The sequence below is a fragment of the Eleutherodactylus coqui genome, chromosome 3, assembly GCF_035609145.1.
Source record: "Eleutherodactylus coqui strain aEleCoq1 chromosome 3, aEleCoq1.hap1, whole genome shotgun sequence".
NCBI lineage: Eukaryota > Metazoa > Chordata > Amphibia > Anura > Eleutherodactylidae > Eleutherodactylus > Eleutherodactylus coqui.
The window spans coordinates 48,024,644-48,048,219 of record NC_089839.1 but is presented as its reverse complement, the minus strand read 5'-3'; the positions used below and the strand labels follow the sequence as shown (position 1 = coordinate 48,048,219).

Genomic DNA, 23,576 nt, shown 5'->3' with positions numbered 1-23,576 from the left:
GTATACTATTCCATCACTTAACTAAGATATTAATACAATCCTTGAGATTAATAAAAAGATCCATGTTGTTTCTGTACAGCTTCAAAAAGGGTCGCTGACCCAAAACTGCAATTTCTGGAGCTGCGTAACAAAAAATTTTATTTTTTGAATTACTACTTTGTGGGTGCTTGCTTTTTCTATTTTCTCCACTGATCTGATGTTGATGACCTATCCTAAGGACAAACCTTCAGTATTTCAGTCCTGGAAAATTCTTTTAACCCTTTAATGACCAAAGTGGTTTGCTCCTAAAGGCCCGGACACTTCAGCGATTCTATGCATGGTGTTTTAATGGTCCTATTATCTTTTCTTGGGCTGCAAAAAAATTTTTGGCTGCTTTTTTTCTTAACCCTTTGCAATCCAATTTTGGATTTAGGGTATCCTAGGGGGCTTTCTCTTTCTGCCATTATACAATAGTACCATCTGCTGGCTAGAGCCAGTGCTCCAGGATACGACATCCTGGAGAGGCCCCGACAACAGAGCGGCCAGTAATATACAGTAAGAATACCCTGCCGGACGTCTTCCGACATCGGAGCTGCAAAGCCTTCAATCATAATGTTGGAAGACGTCAGACAGTGGATTGGAAAGAGTTAATGTAGAGGGCTGTTTTTTAATACATTTTTGGACCCGTGCCTAATGGACTTCAGTGAGGTATCCTAACCACATGTCACCATTGTCTATAATGAAACAACCCCTTTAAGACATAAACATGACTTTTCTCACCACCTTCCTCACCTGATCATGCCTGTGCACAAGGCCTTGTTGTAATAAGTTTGTGGACACTCTTCCACTCCATGCATAATTTTCGGTAAATCGGAGGTGTCCATGAGTGCGGGCGGTTCTTAAACAAGCCATAAGGGCGCCAAGGGCACCTCGGTTATCACCAGACCCTGAGGAATGTAAGAATATACATCATAAAATAACAATTATAATTGAATTAATCATGACTAAAACAGTAAAAGAATGGGCAAATAACGCAAGTAGTGGTCTGAATCCCAAGAACAGGACTTTACCTGAGGGAGGAGTGGCTATTAAGTTTGGAGGATTTATCACTTATAGAGTGGTACTGTTCCTCTTTAAAGGGGTTGTGCCAAGTTAAATAACATTATCACCTATAAAAGAGACAACTTTATGATCAGTGGGGGTCCAACCATTGGCACCCCCACTGATCCTGAGAACAGGGGTTCTTTCTGTGCCCAAGTTAATGAAGAGGAGGTCATACAGGTTCACCATTGCTCCATTCACTTTAATGACAGTCCTGGAGATCGCCAAAGCACTTGAACTATGTAATCTATGGTGCTGTCATTGAAGTGAATTTAGTGGCAGCGCACGTATGCGACCTCCGCTCCATTCACTCCGCGACCAACCAAACTCCCATTCTCAGGAACAGTGGGGGTCCCCAGCGATTGAACCCCCACCAATCAAAGTTATCCGCTAATCTGTTAAGAGGGAATAACTTTATAACTTGGAATAACCACAGAATTAGAACTGGCGGGAGCCCAACCGTTGGGACCCCTACCGATCCCAAAAACAGGAGTCCAGTCGGTCGCTGAGTGAATGGAACACCAGTGACTGCTGTAGAGCTTCAACTCGGTCACCTCTGGCACTGCAATTGAAGTGAATGGCGCGGCGGCGCACCTGGAACAATTTTCTCATAACTCTTCATAATTGTCATTCCACTATTTCTCCCGAGTATTTATTAATAAATTGATAGTTGGCTGTTGCCATTCCCTTTGTCAAAGGGGTGCATCCTACACAGACAGTCACGGCCAGCACTTGCTGGACAGGGTGTATAGAGAGGTAACACCAACACCTCATCACAACTGGGAAGCCTGGTTGAGGGGTATTATGGTTTGGTGGTTTGGGTCTGCTTCGCTGCCTCGGGGCCCGGATGGCTTGTGATCAGACTTTTATCAACTATTCTAGGGACAGGTGCTAAAAGTCGATTGCGGTATGACCCCTTTAAACCTATGGAGTTGCTGTGGCATGACTTGATGAGGGCTGTGCACACAAGGCATCCCAGAAATATTAATAAACGCACACTTTTTTGTGCAGGCGATTAAATTCAAGGGTTCATTTACTTTCTCTCCCTGCACTGCAGATGTTTTCTCAACGTGTCCAATAAAGGACACAAACGGTACAGCCATTTGTGCGTTATTCATTTAATCACATTGTGTTAGTCTATAAATGTGACTTGGATAACAAATCAGACCACATTTTATTAGTAATCCATGCAGAAAGCCAGGTAATTCCAAAAAGTTCACTTAAAGTGATATTCTGGGATTTAAAAAAAAAAAAAAAATTGATAGGGACCCATCGCTCAAATTCCCACTGATCAGCTCATAAACCAGAATGCGCTGACCGCAGCACATTGGCCCAGGTTGACATTGCAGCACAACTCCCATTAAATTCATTGGGAACTACACTGCAGTACCAGCCTGGACCGCTTTCAGGCTTCTTGAGCTGGACGCGACAGTCGTGCTGGGAATCACCTGATCAGTGGTGATCCAAGCCGTGGGGCCCTTGACAATCATCTACTGATGACCTATTTTAAATAGTCCTGAAATACCCCTTTTAGTTCTCTTACAATTGTATGCTGAAGTCTAAAGTACGAGGAATAAAATCCTGACCATGTAAAATGCAGCATGAAAGGAGAAATACAACATGAATATAAGAAAAAACAATCACCGTATAAAATTGCATGCATACGAATGCAAGAAGTCTGATCAGTAAAGTGGGTAAGCTTAAAGTGAGAATGTCTGAAGAAAATTACAATATAGTAGGAACAACGGAAACATGGCTTGATGATAAGTGCAATTGGGCGGTAAATGTACAGGGTTACAATCTCTTCAGAAGAGACTGTAGGAAACAGAAAGGGGAAGGGGTATGTCTGTATGTTAAATCCTATTTAATGCCAAGGCTAAGAGAAGATATAGATGTAGGAGATGAACACGTTGAATCTCTGTGAATAGAAACGCAGGAAGGGAAAAATAACAAAATCCTGATAGGGGGTTTCTATAGGCCACCAAAAATAATAGAATAAACTGAAAACTTATTAATAGAGCAAATAGAAAAAGGTGTCAAACTGCAGTGAGGTATTTATTATTGGAGACTTTAATTACCCATATATAATATGGAAAATGAAACCTGCGAATCTCACAAAGGCAAGATAACTACCGTACCCAACTTGTACAGCAGCCGACTAGAGGGATGGCCTCTCTGGACTTCTTATTAAATAACAAACCGGACAGAATCACGGGGGTGCAGGTTGAGGGACAATTGGGAAATAGTGAACACGATATAATTAATTTCCAGGTGTCATTCAATAAGATGTCTTATAAGGGAGCGACAAAAAAAACTAAGCTTTAGTAAAGCTAAATTTGATCAGCTCAGAATTACTCTTGGCAATATTAATTCAGACATCATCTTCAAAAATTAACAGTACAGACGACAAATGGGAGAAGTTTAAAAACATCCTAAATCACCTCATGTGAGCAGTTCATACCCTTTAAAAATAAAAGAACTACAAGTAGAAGAAACCAATGTGACTCGACAAGACTATAAGGGGGGCAAGAAGCGAAAAAAATAAAAGCGTTTAAATTACTAAAACAAGAAGGCAGCGAAGAGCAAAACAAATTATGTAAGGAGGAGACAGAGAGACTGATAGCCAAAGAGAGCAAAAATAATACTAAACTATTTTTCAATTATATAAACGGTAAAAGGATTTGGAATGGGAGCACTGGCCCGCTAACAAATAATGCAGGAGAAATTATAGAAGATGATGGGGAAGAAGGCAAATCTGTTGAATAGTTTTTTCTCAAATGTATTCACCAGGTAAAAAAAATGTCACACGAGATGCATGGGGGTAAAACGAACCACCCACTAAATATCACCTGCCTAACGCAGGAGAAAGTGCAGAGCCGGTTAAAAAAGATTAAAAGGCCAGGCGCAGATAGAATACACCCAAGGGTTCTAAGAGAGTTAAGTGACGTGATAGACAGACCGCTATTTCTTATATTTAAGGACTCTATTGAGACCAGGGTTTTACCACTGGATTGGTGCATTGCCAATGTGGTTCCAATATACAAAATGGGGTTAAGAGGAAAGTCCAGTAACTACAGGCCGGTAAGTCTCACTTCAATACGTGGAAAAATATTCAAGTTGTTTCTGAGAGACGCCATCCTGGAATACCTTAAGGAAAACAACGGTATAACTCCTCATCAGCATGGGTTTATCTCAGACCAATCATCATATCAGACCGATTTGATCAGCTTCTACGATGAAGTAAGCTCTAGGCTGGACCTGGGAGAGTCTCTTGACCTCGCATATCTGGATTTTTCTATAGCATTTGACACTGTACCGCATAATAGGTTGATATATAAAATGAGACAGCTCGGATTAGGTGAAAACGTGTGTATCTGGGTAAGGAACTGGTTTGGAGATAGAAAGCAGAGGGTGGTAACAAATGGTTCGTACTCTGATTGGACCACGGTCACTGGTGGGGTGCCACAGAGTTCAGTATTAGGCTCCATTATGTTCAATATATTTATCAATGACCTGAGAAGAGGGGCTGCACAGTAAAATATTGATATTTGCAGACGATATGATAATTAATACAACGGAGGACAATGTATGGCTACAAACGGACCTAGATAAGCTGGGGGCTTGGGTAGAAAAATGGCAAGTGAAGTTCAATGTTGATAATTGTAAGGTTATGTACATGGGCAGAAGAAATGGGTGCCACCAATATACACTTAATGGGGTACTGCTAGGGAAAAGGGATATGGAAAAAGACCTGGGGGTACTAGTGGATTGTAGATTTAACTGGAGCAATCAATGCCAGTCAGCTGCTGCCAAGGCAAATAAAGTCTTGGAGTGCATTAAAAGAGGTATAGAGGCGAAGGATAAGAACATTATTCTTCCACTACATAAGGCACTGGTCAGGCCTCACATGGAATACTGTGTCTTTAGCACCAGTGTCCAGTACTGTAAAGATGTAGCAACTAAATAATAAACTGAATAGGAGGACTGGAATACCCAGAGAGGCTATCAAAATTGGGAATTATTCACCCTGGAAAAAAGACAGCTAAGGGGCGACCAAATACCTATGTAAAAATACATTAGGGGACAATACAAGGATCTCTCCCATGATCTGTTTATACCCAGCACTGCGATGGTAACAAGAAGGCATCCGCTACGTCTAGAAGAAAGCAGGTTTCATCACCAACATAGAAGGGGGTTTACTGTAAGAGCAGTGAGACTATGGAACTCTCTGCTTGAGGACGTGGTGATGGCAAAATCCATAGAGGAGTTTAAGAGAGGACTTGATGTCTTTCTAGAGCGCTACGATATTACAGGATATAGACATTAGGTGACCAGCGGGGTTGTTGATCCGGGTCTTACAGTCAGGTAGAAACTTTCAAAACCTTGATCCAGGGATTATTCTGACTGCCATTATGGAGTCGGGAAGGAGTTTTTTTCCACAAATGGACTAAATTGGCTTCTACCACATTGGGTTTTTTTTGCCTTCCTCTGGATCAACAAGCGGGAGTGAAAACATGCTGAACTGGATGGACATTGTCTTCCTTCAGCCTAACATACTATGTTACCTCTTAATCCTGAAAACTGTCACCAAGGAAAAGTTGGGAGGCTCCATACACATGAATTCATGTTTTTTATTTTAAGATTCTTATAAAGAAACAGGTAGGTATAACCGACTTACCTACACTTGAGGAGGCTGAGGTCTTAAGATTTTCAATCATGTAATTTAAACTGTCGGGGTTACACTTAAGCAACTTAGGTAAATAATAATCGATGATGTAAGTGGTCTGGGTGACGTGTTCCTCGCACAGACGTAAGATAAGGGGGGAGACCCAGATGCTCTGCCATCGCTCTACCCAACAGCTTTCTCGAGTTGCCTGGAGTTGCTTCTTGTGGTTTATAAACATGGCTTCCAGCAAGTTACTTGCATAAGGAGCAAAGGACTGATCTGACATGACATCTAGAATTTGTGAGGGGATTCTTTCATCCACGGACAATAGCCGCTCCGTTCCCACGCAGTCTACAAGACAGGCCAGTGACGCATATTTCCCCTTCGAGTGCCACTCCAAATTCAACAACTTCTGTGTAAGCTCTGATAGAAATGGATCCTCGTCTCCGGAGTGTTCAGCCACGGCGGCATGATGGATCTTAAGGGCGTTTTTGAAGACGAGCTTTGCTTGATGTCGAACAGCATCCAAAGGGTGCTCCCAATGTACGTACACATATTCTAGGAGTTTACAAAGAGCAGATGAATGACCATTAAGATTTTCTCTCAAGTCTTTTGTGCATGAGGTGCTCAGAAGGTCTATGGCTGAAGTAGTCCACAATGCTAAAGTCCGAGACAGAAACAAAGCCGTACTCGATTCTCTCAGGCTAAAAGAAAACAGAATGAATTGCATAAGGACATATAAAGACAGAATATTAAAGTATTTGCATAAATGAATACATTTTAAGGGGTTATCTGGAGGCACACCTTTGTTTCCAGACCTTGCTCAGCCCGCTCTGGTAGCATAACAGAAGTCATACTCGCCCTTCCCTGCTCCCTCTCAGTTGCCATTTCACCAGTACCTTGTCCGTCTTCACTTCTAGGTACGGAGTGTCAATGATGACGTCACCAACACCGTGACCACTGCAGCCAATCATCAGCTCCCTTAAGCAAGTGATAATCTGTAGCAGTCACATGACCTGGAGTGGGGTCATTTCCATTCTTCTCCAGGAAGATCAGCGGAGACCGAGCAGCAGAGGAACAAAAGTTTCACACGGAGCAGGGAAGAGGAGTAGGTCTTCTATTATTTTACTAGAGCTAGCTAAGGAAGTTTTGGACAAAAAATATGTCCCTGGATAACCCCTTTAAAACATTTTCATTGCACCACCCACAATACTTCTTTGAAAGGTTATCATTATCTGGGACATTTATGACATATCCATAGTATAGGCCATCAAAGTCCAATAGGTGAGAATCCCACCACTGGCACCCACACCTATTTCGAGTTTGGACTCTTGGAAAAAAAGACAATACTGTTAGCATGAGTCTTCTACGATTTTCAATGGATAGCCAGGTCATGAATGCAAGGTTGAGGGCGGTTAAATCCACAGAAACCCATCTATTAACCAGAACAAAAGAGCATTGGCGCTTGTTGGAGCAGTACCTAGCACAACAAAACCCAAACAAGTGGTACAGCAGTTTAGCCAATTCACTTTAAAGGAACCCTGCAACAAGATTCATACCGCCCAAACAACGGGCAGCATGGACCCAGGACAGGTATGCAGATTGCCCCCATGTATGTGTCATTCTGATTCTTTGTGGCGTTTCAAAACAAACACACTGAAGTTCGACTTGGAATAGTTCTCCAAGCCAAAAAGGCGCCCTGTGCCGGCCTCTTCCCACCCACTCCCTACACATAAGCAGAGGAAGAACAGTCAGTCACCATGCTGTGGGCAGGGAGAAGCCAGCGTAGCTTCAAAGTGTGCTTATTCTGAAACTCTGCAGCGTTTCAGACCACCACATACATGGGGGCAATGTACATACCTGTCCCAGGTTCATGCTGTCCGTGTTCCGAGCAGCGTGAACCCGATGACAGGTTACCTTTAAAGGGGTTGTCTCGTGAAAGCAAGTGGGGTTATACACTTCTGTATGGCCATATTAATGCACTTTGTAATATACATCGTGCATTAAATATGAGCCATACAGAAGTTATTCACTTACCTGCTCCGTTGCTGGCATCCCCGTCTCCATGGCTCCGTCTAATTTCGGTGTCTTCTTGCTTTTTTAGACACGCTTGCGCAGATGGGTCTTCTCCCTTCGGCTCAGCTCGGCAGCAGCGGCGTTTTGGCTCCGCCCCTTGTACGTGTCATCGCGTAGCTCCGCCCCGCCACATGTGCCGATTCCAGCCTCCTGATTGGCTGGAATCGGCACATGTGACAGGGGCGGAGCTATGCGATGACGCCACAAGGGGCGGAGCCAAAACGCCGCTGCTGCCGAGCCGAACCGAAGGGAGAAGACCCATCTGCGCAAGCGCGTCTAAAAAAGCAAGAAGACACCGAAATTAGACGGAGCCATGGAGACGGGGATGCCAGCAACGGAGCAGGTAAGTGAATAACTTCTGTATGGCTCATATTTAATGCACGATGTATATTACAAAGGGCATTAATATGGCCATACAGAAGTACTTAACCCCACTTGCTTTCGCGAGACAACCCCTTTAATATAAAAACGGCCTGTGGTGCCTTAGTCCTTCCTCTATGCTTGTTGCTGGGGGTCCTGGAGATCAGGCACCCCTAATCATACGATAGCCTATCCTAAGGACACGCTATCAATGGAAAATCCTAGAAAATCAATGACTCAAGGGAAGAAGTTAACAGAAATTAGCAGATGACTATTGATTTTAATAAGCGCCTTGTAACGCTCCTGTTTTGCAGGAAACGGCAGCACTTAAATCAGCAGCTCCCTGGTAATACTTGCTGATTTGGGGGGCCCAGCGATTGCCATATTTCTGCGGAACCCATGAGTATTTACTAAAATGCTTGTTCAGCAAATCACTGCCCCATGTAAACAGGGCAATGCTCATCCGATGACTGAAACCTCAGCTTATTGGGTCATTTATGAATTGCTATAAGCGGTATACGTCACCGTGTGAACAGACGATGCGCTGCAAACATCCATGAAACTGTATTTGAAAGAAACAATCATTTTAACATTCGTCTCCCAATGCAGACTGTAAATACCTGAAACGAGCCCCGATTTCGTATCTCGTTTAAAATACCTAATTGTCGGTCTCTGTAAATGGATTCCTTACCGTGCGCTGAGAGACAGCAGGACTGTAAGCAGGTTAACTAGTAGTTGCTCCATGCCACAGCCTAGATTCCCATCTTTCCATTCTAGCATTGCCAAGGCTCCTTGGCATAAGAAGAGGAGTGCCGTGTCTGGCAGATCCTTACAGAGGGCATTGCAGCAGGCCATAAACCATGCTGGAGCATCGGCAGGATCCAGAGACTGCAAAACCAGGTTATTCACCTGTAAAGGAAGCATCCTATATTAGCCCAGTACAATCAAACACATGGATCAAAAAATTGCTTCCATCTGTGAAAAGAACGGGGCGCCAAAGGCAGACCTGGCAATTCTGATGCTTTCTGGCTAATGTTCTCCTCCTGTTCCTCCCCCCACCCCCACCCCTTACAAGGAGCACATACTGGTGCCGATGCTTGGTGCCCTACTATGTGGGACTCTGCTTGTAAACCTTCTTGTGATGGCGCATATGTGCCATCCTGCAGGGGCAGGACTAATCGGGCTGCAGGTTCAACCTCATGCTACTAGCCTTCCCCAGGCATTGGTACACCACTGGATGCTCCTGCATTCTCATTATTACTAACAGTGAAAGGTCAGATGTTGATGAAGAATCTTAACTCTTTCCAACACAATTTCCCCGCCATTTGCACACTCCCCAGCTCTAATTTAATTTGGGCTGGAAAGCACGCTGTGATTCCTTGGAATTACCCAACAGAAACACATAAAAATGACCCGTCGTGATGATTTTATTAGCAATTTGAAAAAAAAAAACGTAAAGTAATATGTATATAACACTATGCAGGGTCCTCTCTCCTGCATAGTGTCATATGCATACACAGAAGAGAACAATAATGACGGAGACTGTGAAACTCTCTGCCTGAGGACGTGGTGATGGCAAAATCCATAGGTGGGTTTAAGAGGGGACTAGATGTCTTTCTAGAGCACTATGATATTACAGGATACAGACATTAAATAACCAGTGGGGTTGTTGATACAGGTCTTGGAGTCACGTAGGAACTTTCAAACGTTGATCCAGGGATTATTATGACTGCCATTAGGGATTCGGGAAGGAATTTTTCCACCCAAAATGGGCTAAATTGGCTTCTGCCTCATAGTTTTTCTATTTTTTTGTCATCCTCTGGATCAACAGTGGAGGGTGGAAACAGGCTGAACCAGATGTACATCGTCTTCCTTCAGCCTAACATACTATGTTACTGGATTAGAAAGGGTTAAAGTATACCTCATCAATGCTTAAAATACAGTTCTAACAGTGTTAATAGTGCCCAGAATACGCATATCTCAGTGTTGACAGCACAGACGTCAGAAGACCTACAGTATACTTACTAGTTTGGTCAGTTTATCACAGTCTTTAACCATAGTTCTAAGGTACAGAATGACCGCCATCCCAGCAGTACTTTGAATGTTTTGTAGAAGATCATCTAGAAGAGATTAAAATTGCACATAAATACCAATTAGCATAATGCTCTCCCATGGTTCATAGCATTTTCCTTGAAATCAGCGCAAGTAATCAAGGATGAAAAAAAAATTTTAAGAAAGAAAAGACAAGATTTAAAGGGATTTGTCCTCCAAAGTCAGGCATGAGTGATGCCGTATACAAACGTCTGCTCATCACGACTCGAGCCCCCGCTTTAGTGACTTGTAGAGTTCCTACTGATCATACACTCATTACCTATTCTGTATAGAAGGGGGGAGATGCTGGTTTATCTACGAAAGCAAATAATGTAGGCAGATGAGTCAGTACTGAGAAACCTCTTTAACAGATGCTCATCGATTAGAGTGCCACAAACACATTACATACTGTAGCTCGAATACGTAAAACAGTTTTCACACTCATAACATTTATCCTCTATCCATAGGATAGGGGATAAATCTCTGATTGCTGGGAGTCAGAGTCCCATTTTCGTGGAGTCAGAGTCCCATTTTCGTGGAGTCAGAGTCCCATTTTCGTGGAGTCAGAGTCCCATTTTCGTGGAGTCAGAGTCCCATTTTCGTGGAGTCAGAGTCCCATTTTCGTGGAGTCAGAGTCCCATTTTCGTGGAGTCAGAGTCCCATTTTCGTGGAGTCAGAGTCCCACTAGAAATGTCCTGACTCTGGCTTATAAAAAATAAAATTAACTTAAAATAATTAGATCAGATTTGAGGTCACCTATGAAGGAGGATTTGATGGAGGCTATTTCTGAGAACAAGTTCATAGACTCCATAAATGTTGTTTTTCTCACATACTAAACACAGTGTCTTGCATATTAACACTGCAGTAAAGTTTTGTGTTTTGAAATTGTATTGCAAGAAATATATTCTATCTAAATAGCTTGATTATTTTATCATCAGTATTGTCATTGTAATACAACAAACATGAGTCCTATATGAGGAAGTCGGGAGTATGGAAAGATTAAGGAGTCTGAGTTTTGGCTTACCCTCTCCACAGCCCTGCTGGGAACCATAGTGATCTTAATATCTTCGATCCCCAAAACCATTTGTGACCACTGCTCCATTCACTTCTATGGGGCAGAGGAAGATTTCTGAGTGCCTCCATCTGCCATCATTCCTTAGAAGTGAATGAAGCTGTGGTCACACATTCTCGCCATCGTTCCATTCACTTGAAGGATTTGTGGCATGCGAATCTCAGGATCACTGGCGGTCCCGGTAGTCGGACCTCCAGCAAACAACGATTTATCCCCTATTTTGTGGAGAGAGGATACCTTTAAGAGCAGCGTTTCCCAAACTTCAGTCCTCAGGGACCCCAACAGGTCATGTTGTCAGGATATCCTATAGTAAGAAGACCTGTGACACTGACAATAATTACATCACCTGTGCAATACTGAGGAAATCCTGAAAACATGACCTGTTGGGTGCCCTGAGGACTGGAGTTTAGGAAACACTGCTTTATAGGAAAAAAACCTTTAATATTTCTCTTACCGTCCAATATGATGCCACAGAAGGAGGCGAGCAGATCACACAGAGTCTTATACAGAGGACACGCATCGTCCTGCTGAAGAGAGTCCTGCACAGGGCATTTCTGGACTAGCACCATAGACAATTTGACAGCCGTGAGGAGGTCATGCATGACCTGGGTCTGACCAAGTCCATCACCCAGGATTCTCCTAATGAAACAAACAAAAAAAATGTAAAACTAAGGAATTTTTAAGAAAATCAAACTATAATGAACTATAATAAAGTTGTCTGACTTCACAGTGAATCTGCACCATTTAAACACCCTGTCCTTTTAGGTTCGACATTTTGTGATTTCTCTCTTAATACATCACTACATGGGACTGAGCTTGCAGCTCGAAATCTGCTGCATTGACCTTCCAGTAAATGATACATTTCTGTCTGCCTGCAGCCACCACTAGAGGGAGCCAAAGAGCCTATACTGTATGAATACTATGCAACTGAAAACTATTGATGGCCTATTCGCAGTCTGTTGTACAGGATCCCCCCGAACAACTGCTTGTCAGGTCAGTGAACTTGTACATTAAACAGATTTCTGCAGGAAGCAGACAGCTCCGTTCCCAATGTAGCGGAAAGGGTAATAGCAAGTGAGAATAAAAGCAAGCTGTGCCACTGCAGTGGGAATAGAGCCCTCGGCTTCCTGCAGAAATCAGCTCAGTGCATGAGCACACTGGGCAAGCAAAAAGGTGAACAGCAGGGTCCCAGGTGGCAGACCCCTGGTGATCTACTATTAATTGCCTACAATACCTTACAACAGGTCAACCGTTTTACCTTTATGTGTATGCAGGGGATTGAGGATGCACTTGAATGGGGCTGTGTTGTAGTTTTCTGCACAGTAGGTCACCGACAGCACCACTATGCAGGAGAAATGCGGAAAGGTTCTCTACTACATTTTCAGGATGGGCAGGGGTCCTACAGATCGGTCAACTATTAATCCCAATGTGACGGCAGTATTCTAGAGGTGAACAACTGGCTACTTCGATGGTACCACAGCAAGGATTTGGATTTCTAGACCATAGAATGAATTACCTATATGATGGACTCCTTGCTAGAGACGGGTTGCATCTAACAAAGACAGGAAAGCATATATTTGGTGGACACCTTGCTACACTCATCAGGAGGGCTTTAATTGAACAATATGGCAAGGGAAATGAAAGGCCAGGAAAAATATACAGCTAATTAATACATTTGAGAGCTTTGCTATTAGAAGAGGAAAGAACGAAGACAAAAAATTCTGAAGGAAAGTAGAGGAGCAAGAGACACCGATCACAAACTAAAATGTTTCCACACAAATGCACAGAGCATGGGAAACAAACAAGGAGAATTGGAGCTCCTAACACAGGAAGAGAAATATGATGTCATAGGCATCACAGAAACTTGGAATGATACGCATGATTGGGATACAAGGCTTGAAGGATATAACATTTAGAAGAAACAGACCAAAAAAGGATAGGCGATATTGTGTTGTATGTTAGGAAAACATTAATCTCCACCCAGATTCAAGCTTCAGAGCATGGTAGTTCTGTGGAAACTGTTTGGGTAAGAATACAAGGAGAGAACAACAGAAAGGACACTATTGTAGGCATTTACTATAGACCGCCTGGACAAGATATTGATGAACTCTTTGTACATCAGATGGCCAAGCTCTCAACGAAGCATGACATAGTGATCATGGGAGATTTTACCCATCCAGACGTTTGTTGGGAATCTCTCTCAGGTAAAAGTAATGGATCCAACAAATTCTTATCCGCTCTTGCTGACAGCTTCATCTTCCAAAAGGTAGAAGAGAAAACAAGTGGATCTGCTGTCTTGGACCTAATTCTTACCAACAGGGAGGAAATGGTTGAGGAAGTTAGGGTGGCTGGGACCTTAGGAGGCAGTGATCAGGCTATCCTTGAATTTTGGATAAAAAGGAGAGGAAAACCTGAGAAAACTCAGACCTCAAGGTTGGATTTCAGAAAGGCAGATTTCAATGGACTCAGAAAGAGGATAGGAAGAATCCAATGGCTGGATGTTCTTAAGGACTGAAATGTCCAAGAAGGTTGGGAAATATTGTGAAATGAAATTCTCAAAGCAGAATCCTTAACAATCCCTAAAAGAAGGAAGAATGGGAAGCATTTAAAGAGACCAGGATGGATTAACACAGAACTTAAAATACAAGCTAAAAGGAAAAAAATATATATATTAAATGGAAAGTGTGGGGGGGGGGAATATCTAAAGAACAATATAATGTGGTCTGCAGAAAATGTAAGGCAAGTGTCAGAAAAGCTAAAGCTAATAAGGCTTGCAACAGAGGCTAAAAGCAATAAAACAGAATTAAGTGAAAGGAAAGTCAAAGGTGCTATAGAATGCTTACAGGATGAAAATGGTGAATTGGTTAAAAATGATGATGAGAAAGCCGAACTTTTAAATTCCTATTTTGTATCTGTTTTCTCTCAGAAAGTAAATGTAACAAAAAACAACAACAGGGGTGGTGGTCCTGCTCCAATGAGCTACAAATAGTGGGGCTAGATAGAAGGTAAAGGGACTGGAGATGTGCACGGTATGGCGAGGGGGAGAGTGTGGGATGCAATACTCATAGACAATGGTCAGACATAAGCCGTACAGTGTCTAAATCGGTGTGACTGCAGGGGTAATTGATTGCGGCTAGCAGAGATTACAGTCAGTAGGACAGGGAGCATGTTATCAGGCGGAGTACAGAGGGGTTTGGTTTAGGAGATATTGTATGGCTCCCTCAACAGGTGCATTTTTAGAGCACGCCTGAAGTTTTGTGTGTCAGTTTGGCTGGATAAAATCTTGGTGTTTGTATAGCGCCAACTTATTCCGCAGTGCTTTCAGGTAATTATTATTTATTACCCCCCACCAAGCTGGGTTCTCAGTTTACCGACCTCGGAAGGATGGAAGGCGGAGTCAACCTTGAGATAGTTTGGGGTAGTGCGTTCCAGAGGACTGGTGCTGCTCTGGAGAAGTCTTGGAGGCGGGAATGGGAAATTCGAATTAAAGAGCACTCAGTCTGACTTCGTTAGTGGAGCGAAGTGAGCGGGATGGGTGGTGGATTGAGATGAGGAAGCAATGTAGGGCAGCGCGGTGCTTTGGAGGGCTTTGTGGATGAGGGTTGGGAGTTTGAATTGTATTCTATATTTGACGGGCAGCCAGTGCATTGACTGGCACAGGGCAGAGGCATCAGAGTAGTGGCAGGACAGGAAGATGAGCCTGGCTGCTGCATTCAGGATCGAATGGAGAGGGGAGAGTCTGGTACGGGGGAGGCCAATCAGCAGTGAGTTGCAATAATCGAGCTGAGAGTGGATGAGGGCAACAGTGAGCGTTTATAGCGTGTCCATGGTGAGCAAAGGGCGGATTCTTGCGATGTTCTTGAGGTGCAGCTGACATATTCGGGCAAGGGACAAGATTTTTGGACAAGGATACCCCTTTAAACAAAAAAGAACTGCATTTTTGTCCATGCAGGGATACGGCTTGGAGGTACGTTCTGTAAAGACGAGGAAAAGCGGGTGAATAAATGAATTAATGAGCCAACCAAACTCATCTCTGCCTGTGCTGTACACTTTTAAAGTGAGCTTTCCAAAACAGCTGAACCGATCAGTATGAGGACTCTTATACACAGAATCTTTATAGTTCAGTTAATCGTTGGTTCGTGCAAAACTGGACGAAAATTGTTCAGTGTAAACAGAGCTAATGACTGAACAATGAATGATAATTAGTTTTCTTATCGTTCATTATTCAGTTTCTGCAGGCATAAATATCAAACCACTATTGACCCATTTAAACAGGAAGTCGTTCATCTATCCGGGACTGCCTGTTTACACTGACTATAGAAACGACTGTCAGGCACTTAAAGGGGTTTTGTCATAAAAAAAAAAAAATATCTAAACTTACCTATCCCTTCCCTGTCTGTCTCCTTATCACATCTTCTCCTGGTTGAGCTACTCCAGTGCCCCAGGTCAGCTCACTGCAGGTTGGGCCCAGCTTGTTATGAGGGCTGCTTATCACAAATTCCTTCCTGCTGGGTCAGTGAACGTCACATCCCTGTGCTGTAGCTTCACTGCCTAGGAAGGAATTTTAATCTATTTCAGAGATAGCTCGCATGAGCAATCTCTGAAGAAGATAGGCAGTCCTCCTGCTGGCCTGTGAGCTGTGACGTAATGTACATTGGCAGACTGCCAACCTAATGTACTAACCTCACAGGAAGGAGCAGAATCAGGCAGCTGGAGGTGAAGTGACCCTCCCCCCGGACTGCAGGAGACAGGAGTAGATAAGGGAGGTGACGATCTGGTAAGTGGACTGATGGGGGAGGAATAAATAAGTATAGCATTTTTCTTTTTTAGTGACAGAACCCCTTTAAGTGCCCGAAAGTCGCTCCATGTAAAAGGACCCTTAGTGACAGACCGCTGAAATCAACATATATATGTTACTATGATGTAGTTGTCACAACCCGGAGACAATTAAGGACACGACAGGTTCCCTTTAAACGCAGCATAACCTTTTCATGGAGGTTTTATCATAGACCTTATACAGTTTTTGCTGCCAAACATTCAACTATAAGAAAAAAGTAAAGTTATGCAGTAACAGGGATATTTCGAAAGGGGCAAATACTTTTTGTGAAGCCGGGGGTTATGACCTAGTAACACAATAGGGCGTGTATATGCAATGTTAGCTGAAGAATCTGCTTTGCTTCATAGTAGTAAAGATTGTAAGATAAAAAATAGTTACAACTTGTTCCTTTATAACAACAGATGGGTAGAAAAATTAGTAAAATATTATGTTCTGTACTCACTTGTTTTGACTCTGGAATGTATGCAGAACCTTTACCAGGAACTGAAGGACTGTGAAAACAGAAATATGCAGGGATGAGCGCGTCCTTGAATCATAAGATAAATAGGTATTCCGTGTCTCATTCAGGAAATCGTTCATCACAACTAAACCTCGTCTCAAAAAATACTTTATTTTTTATATAATTCTGCAAGCTAAGCTGGACAAGGTTACTAACTATGTATAATGTAGATATAATTGTGGCCACAAGGAGGCGCAGCTAAGGGGGAAAAAAAATTCTGCTGAAGTCTGACTTTTACACAAGGGCAGGAATATTTAGGGTGCCTGCCCACGGGCGGAATTTCTGCCGCGGTATTTTAAGCACATTGTCCGCTCCTGACCGCAGGCAATCTACTTCTATGGGGATCCGCAGTTGTCCCCAGACGGACCGGATTTGCATCGCGGATTTTCACGAGCTAGGAAAAAAAACACTGCATGTCCTAATTTGGGTCGGATTCTGTGAGTGGAGTCTCCAATACAAGTGAATGGACGCGTTTTTTTACGCAGTACATCCGCGGTGCAGCTGCGGATGAAGGCACTGGTAGCTATGACATTAGAGAAAGTAGGCGTGGTAGGAGGCTGCAGGTTTTTCCGCGCGTTTTTTTCTGCAGCACATCCGCATATATCCGAGCGTGATTTTTCACGCATCCGTACCTATCCGCAAGCACATTTAGGTGCCATACGCAGGTCTCCCGCGCGTGAAAATCCACTGGCGTAATCCGGAACGCTCGTGTGCAGGCGGCCTTACACTGAGTTTGCAGGATAGTGAGTGGGGTATTCCTGCAGTGCCACATGCAAGGAATGTGATAACTAAGGGCTCATGTCCATAGGCGGGTCGGATTAAGCATTCGGGAACCCACAGTGGAATCCGACCCTGCCCGCGACCGAGCACCCTGCTTGCCCATCCAGGTCTTCTTTATTCTCTGCTGTGGATGTGTGCAGAAGCGCCATCGCACAAACGTAGCAGAGTTTTTTTTTAACTCTTTTTTCCTGCGGAATTCGCGGCCTGTCCGCAATTGAATTGCAATCAGGTCGCGGATCAGACGGCTTCCATTGACTTTAAGAGTGTCTGAAGGAAGACATCTGGGAGGAGGTATATTCTCAAGGCTTGAACCAATGAAGAACGAAGGTAAGCCGATACCGCCTTAGTAAGAAAGGATGCCACAGGACGTAGAACCACCTTATACTGAAGGAAAATGGTGAACGGAGGTTTAGCCGACAAGGCTTCAAACTCAGAGACCTGTCAAATGGACGTGAGCTCTTCCAAAAAGGCACTATTCAAGACAAATATGAGATGGAATGTTGCATAACGGCTCGAAGAATGAGACTGCATCATGTCCAGTAGCAAATTAAGGTCCCAAGGTGGAACATGAGCATGGTATGGAGGCATGGCATAGGAAACTCCCTGTAGAGGAAGGTCCAGACGGTCGACTTAGAAGCTAGGAAGCATTGAAAAAGAATGGGCAGCACCGACACCTGTCCCTTCATGGAGCTGAGGTCTAATCCCATGTCCAGAGCCTCTTGAAGAAAGAACTGAACGCGGGATATCAAAAAATGCATAAAAAAGGAAGTTGTACCATTAGCACAAAAAAAACAAAAACAACGTCTTCCAGACAAAATGGTAAACCCTGGAAGAGGAGGGATTTCTGGCCTTCAACATAATTTGAATGCCAGGTTCCACAAAATCACAACTTCAACCACCACGCTGTTAAACGAAGCATGAACAAACTCAGGTGGAAGAGGGGTTCTTGTAAGAGGTGATATTCTTTAAGGGTAGACGCTAGGGAGTGTCGATGAGTTCCTCATACCATGCACGACAAGGCCAGTCTGAGGAGATGAGAATCACTGGAAGTTCTTCCATCACAAAGAGTTGTGAGTTGTATGGCATTGGAGGGAAGATATACAGGAACTAGAAGTTGGTCCAAGGAATTATGAGGGCATCCACTGTTCGAACTAGGGGATCCAGAGACTTAGTCACAAAGGTCGTAAGCTTGCGGTTGATTCAGGACGCCATTAGAACGACATCTGGTGACCCAATTTTTGGCCTTGAGTTTGGAACATTTGGGGATTGTAACTCCCATTGCCCTGGGTCGACTGCTCAAAATTTAGATATCCAATTGTTCATACCTGGGATGTGGACCGCCAAGAGCACTCAAAGGTGATCTTCTACCCATGTCAGGATTTTTGCTGGCTCTGCCATGACTGCTAAACTGCGAGTCCCACCTTAGTGATTTATGTAGGAGACGGCCGTCGCATTGTCGGTTTGTACGCGAACGTGGAGACCCATCACCTGGGGTGCAAAGTGTTGAATCAACAGGAGAATGGCCTGCAGTTCCAACACATTTATAGGAAGTGCCTTGCACTGTGAACTTCCGCAGTGCACCTCTCAAACGGAGTAGGCTGGCATCCAGGGTAAGTACCTGCCAGTGGAGAGTCAGAAAGGAGTGCCCCAAATGGACCGGTGGAGAGAGTCTAGCCACCAAAGAAAGGAGCGCTGAAGTTGGTGAGGCAAGATTGAGAGATTGGATCTCTAGATTGAGAGTTCGCAACTTTGTCCCACAGGGATAGGATAGAGAGGTTGGGCATTAAACTGATCAAATGGAATCACCTCAAAAGGAAAGAAACCATCAGCCCGAGTACATTCATCCAGTGACGAATAGTCAGAGGATTCCGAGATTGCAGAGACCGTGCAACTGCCCCTGAAGGAGGTGTAACTTCTGGGTCGGGGGTAGAACCCAGGCACAAGCTGTGTTGAAGGAGAGACCCAGAAAGTACAGGCGTTGCAATGGTGAAAGGGAAAACCTGGGATGGCTGGTGATTCACCCAAACCAAGACAGAGTTTCCAGAGTGATGTGGAGACTTCTCAGATTGTCCAACCGAGTTGGGGCCTTGACCAAGAGGTCGTTGAGATAAGGGATGGCCACTACCCCCTTGAAGTGAAGGAGAGCCATCACTGATGCCAGAACATTTGTGAAGACTCGGGGGGCCATGGCCAACCTTAATAGAAGGATCGTCAATTGGTAGTGTTCCAACCGGATGGCAAAGCGGAGGAATCGCTGACATGCTGGGCAGATGGGGATACGTATCATTAATGTTGATGGATGACAGAAACTCCCCCAGTTCCATGGATGCAGTGACGGATCTCAACGACTCTCTACGGAGTGTCAAATCTTAATGTATTGATTTAACCTGTTCAGATCCAGAGTGGGTCAGACAGTGCTGTCCTTCTTGGGCAGCACAAAGAGATTGGAATAGAAGCCCTCATACTGTTCTAAGGGGGAAACAGGGACTATTACGCCCTGAGAGGAGAGTGTCTGCATCGCATGAGCCAAAGCATTGGCCTTTGAAGACGTCAGAATTCTGGAACGGAAATGATCCAGGTGGGGGTCGGATAACTATATGGCATAGCCTGAAGAGATGACCTCCCGAACTCAGGCGACTGAAACGTGAACAACCCAGGTCTCCTTGAGTAGGGAAAGTCATCTCCCTATCCAAGATGGCTTGGGAGGCGGCTGCCCTTCATGCAGAGGACTTGGAGGATTGTAGTCAGGGATGCTAGGAATGACGTGGTTTGTAAGAGGGTCTACGATGATTTTTTGGGGGTTTATCCAAGGTCTGGGGGCTGGAGCGCCGAAAGGAATGAAACTGAGGCCACTTCTTCTGAGTAGGTCTATCATGGGTGGCCTTGCTTTGTGGTAGATGAGAACTCTAACCTCCAATGGCCTCTGAAACAATCTTGTCTAGTCTAACGGTGAATAGGTGCGAGCCAACCAAGGTAAGATATATTAAAGACCACTTAGATGTGTCATCTGTGGACCAAGATTTGAGCCCCAGAGTCTGTTGAGAGGAAAACCAAGCAGCTGATGTGCAAGCCAATAGTCTGGCCGTATCTAGGTAGGCTTCACAGTGAAATTTCCTGCCTGGCTTATGTGCTGCACAATGTTTGCTAAATCTTCTGGAGAAAAGCCAGAAAGAATGCAGCAACATAGTTGTTTAGCCCCTTCAGTAGTAGCCCTACTAACCCAAGTAGAGGCAAAAACTAGGTGAAGTGCTGAATCCACTGCCTAAAAGGAATTTTTAGCTAGGGATTCCAGTTTTTTGTCGCCTATGCCCCAAAAGGACGAGGCGTCCACCAGAAATAGAGAGTGGTGGTTTTAGACACTACTGGGAAGACGAGCACTTCTTAACTAAGTCTTCCGGAAAAAGGTAAATAACATCTAAACACTTTGGTTTGGTGAATTGTTTGTCATTAAGGTTCTATTCTTTGACTAACAAATCTTCAAATTTAGTATAAGAGGGGAATACCTTCAGAGAACACTTGGTGCTCCTGAAGTCAAGGTCAGAATCCGAGGGAGATTCCGAAAGTTCACCTTCAGAGAGATTTTAGAAGGAAAGGTAGTGGCTGACAAACAGAGCAGTCTAGTCTGTCTATACCAGTGGATGCTTTAGTAAGGTCTGATAACGCCCGGGAAAAGGAGCACGTGCCCATTGCGGTTCAGCAGTCAATTAGAACTGAGTAGGCCCAGCACCTGCAGGTGGTTAACTGTCAGATTGTCTCAAGGGAAGACAGTTGTGGCACATGGACATGTGGACAGTAGTCAATAGAGCTGCTTTATATGGCCTGCTACAGTAGGAGCAGTAGAAAGGTAGTTAGACGCCAGGCTGATCTTACCCAGTCTAGAGTCGTTCCTGAAAATTGGTGCATGTGGTGAGCATGTTAGAGGCATCACAGGTCCTAGAAGGCTGCAGAGGGATGTGAGACACACAGGAAGAAGGAAGGTCAGGAAGAGAAGGGTGCCAATAGGAAAGTGGATACTGCGCACACAGGAGGATAGGATTAAAGGCAGCAGATCCTCCCCTGCCTAGCACAATTGTTATTGGTCCAACGGCAGTGTGGCCAGCACCACTGGAAGTGCCATGGCTAGGTCGAAGCCAGGGCCTAAATTAGTATAACAGGCTGAAAAAACAGCACAGCGATCCGTGGCGATGAAAGTTCGCAAGAAAGCTGCAGGTTCAGGTGTGCACAGCCTTCAGCAGGTTCTGCGAGTCCCACGCCTTTATGCAGCCCAGCGATGCTACAGTGCTAGAGCTAGCACCTACTACTGCCACTAGGAGTAGAGTGCCATGAATGGTGTGATGAGGCCACTTGGGAAAAGGACCCATCAGGAGAAAGAGCCCTCCAGCAGTCCTAAGGCATGATATGCTGCCACCTCACCCAGCCCCAGTGGGAACGCGGAAGCGGTCCACCTAGGTACGAGGAGCCCTGCAAGGAGGAGAAAAGGATGAGACCGTCTCCTGAAGCTGGCAGGTCAAGAGCAAACTAATGTTGACCATGCCTCCTTGTCTTTTGAGGGTCGGTCTGGTAACAGACTGGTTAACTGCAGCCAGTTTGCCCTGCACAGTGGCGTAAACAGGTAAAGTCTAGTGCCAGCCCAGTATTCCCAGATCTTGAAGGAAAACAGCTGAAGACCGGTTGATTGAAGAGATCTGCCTCCTACGGACACTACGCTAAAACAAATTAGTTTGGTGCCTGCAGCAGGTAGGAGGAGCTAAAACCTTTTCTGCATAGTGTCTACCTTCTAGAGGCAGTAGCTATACCCACGGTTTCTATCTGTGTCCCCCAGTGCAACGGACAAGAAAAGTAAGTTTATGGTTCTTTAAGCAGGTGACATGTTCCCTCTAAGGCCTCATTCAGATAACAATCTGACAGAAAAATCCAGGACAAATGTCCATGAAAATCTGTGTCAAAAATCTGTGCAATTACCATAAAATTCTTACATGGATTTACATTTGAAAATGCCATGAATTCACATGTGGTTGAGACCCTTAGAAGGAAAAAAAAAATCAATTTTTTCCATTTTTTTCCTTTAAAACAGCATGAACTATGTATGAATTACGCCACTGATTCACACTAAAAGCCAATGGGATAGTAAAAGGACTTGGGATTTAATACTGCTTTCGATGTGGAAATAGCATGCCAGAAACTCTGTCAGAACAGGGCCCAAGGGCCCTTTTACAAGGGACAATTGTTGGGCACAGAAGCGCCCAACAATCTAAAGGAAGCAGCAGAGGTAATTACTGAACCACTCGCTATAATTTTTGAAAATTCCTGGAGAAAAGGAGACGTCCCAGAAGATAGGGACAACATTTGACCTTTTCCAATCTTCAAAAAAAGGAAAGAAGGTGGATCCAGGAAACTACAGGCCTGTGAGCCTGATTTCTACCGAAAAAAGATCTTTGAACAAATTATTAAACAGCATGTATGCACGTACTTGGATGAAAATGGAGTAATTAACCAGAGCCAGCATGGGTTTGTAACAAACAAGTCATGCCAGACGAATCTAATTTCCTTCTATGATAGTATTACTGACTGGATTGATCAGGGAAATGCGGTGGATATAGGTTTTCTTGACCTTAGTAAAGCATTTGACAAAGTATCTCATACTATACTTATTGAAAAAATGACCAAATATGGGATTGACAAGGCAACTATTAGGCCTCCTTCCCACGAGCGTGACGAGGTCCGCCGCGTAATATTACGCAGTGAAGCCCGTCACGGCGCCCCCCAGAGCCCCTATACTTACCTGCGGGAGATAGCGTGAAATCGCTTCCCCGCCCACCACCGCCGCGTCACCGCCCGTCACCGCCCACCACCGCCGCGTCACCGGCCGTGTCACGTGCACGGCCGGCCGCGTCACGTGCACGGCCGGCCGCGTCACGTGCACGGCCGGCCGCGTCACGTGACGCGGCCGGCCGCGTCATTTGGCGTCATATGACGCGCGGCGGTGGGCGGGAAAGCGTTTTTTCACGCTATCTCCCGCTGGTTACAGCGGGAGATAGCGTGAACGGACGGCTTCCATTGACTGCAATGGAAGCCGTCAGTGCGTACAGCCCGTCCTCACCCGCAGAAAATAGAG

The 23,576-nt window shown here is 44.5% G+C and overlaps 1 protein-coding gene across 2 annotated transcripts in view; it reads right to left on the bottom strand.

Annotated features, from left to right (window-relative positions):
* The window catches only part of THADA (THADA armadillo repeat containing), a 551,380-nt gene that overhangs the window by 510,525 nt on the left and 17,279 nt on the right, over window positions 1–23,576 (bottom strand). For both annotated transcript variants that reach the window (XM_066595569.1, XM_066595570.1), the window contains exons 7-12: window positions 16,625–16,673; window positions 11,800–11,984; window positions 10,208–10,302; window positions 8,874–9,091; window positions 5,759–6,450; window positions 772–926 (exon numbers count right to left, since the gene is read on the bottom strand). In XM_066595569.1, the coding sequence (XP_066451666.1) occupies window positions 772–926; window positions 5,759–6,450; window positions 8,874–9,091; window positions 10,208–10,302; window positions 11,800–11,984; window positions 16,625–16,673 (1,394 nt within the window). The remainder of the gene's footprint in view (window positions 1–771; window positions 927–5,758; window positions 6,451–8,873; window positions 9,092–10,207; window positions 10,303–11,799; window positions 11,985–16,624; window positions 16,674–23,576) is intronic.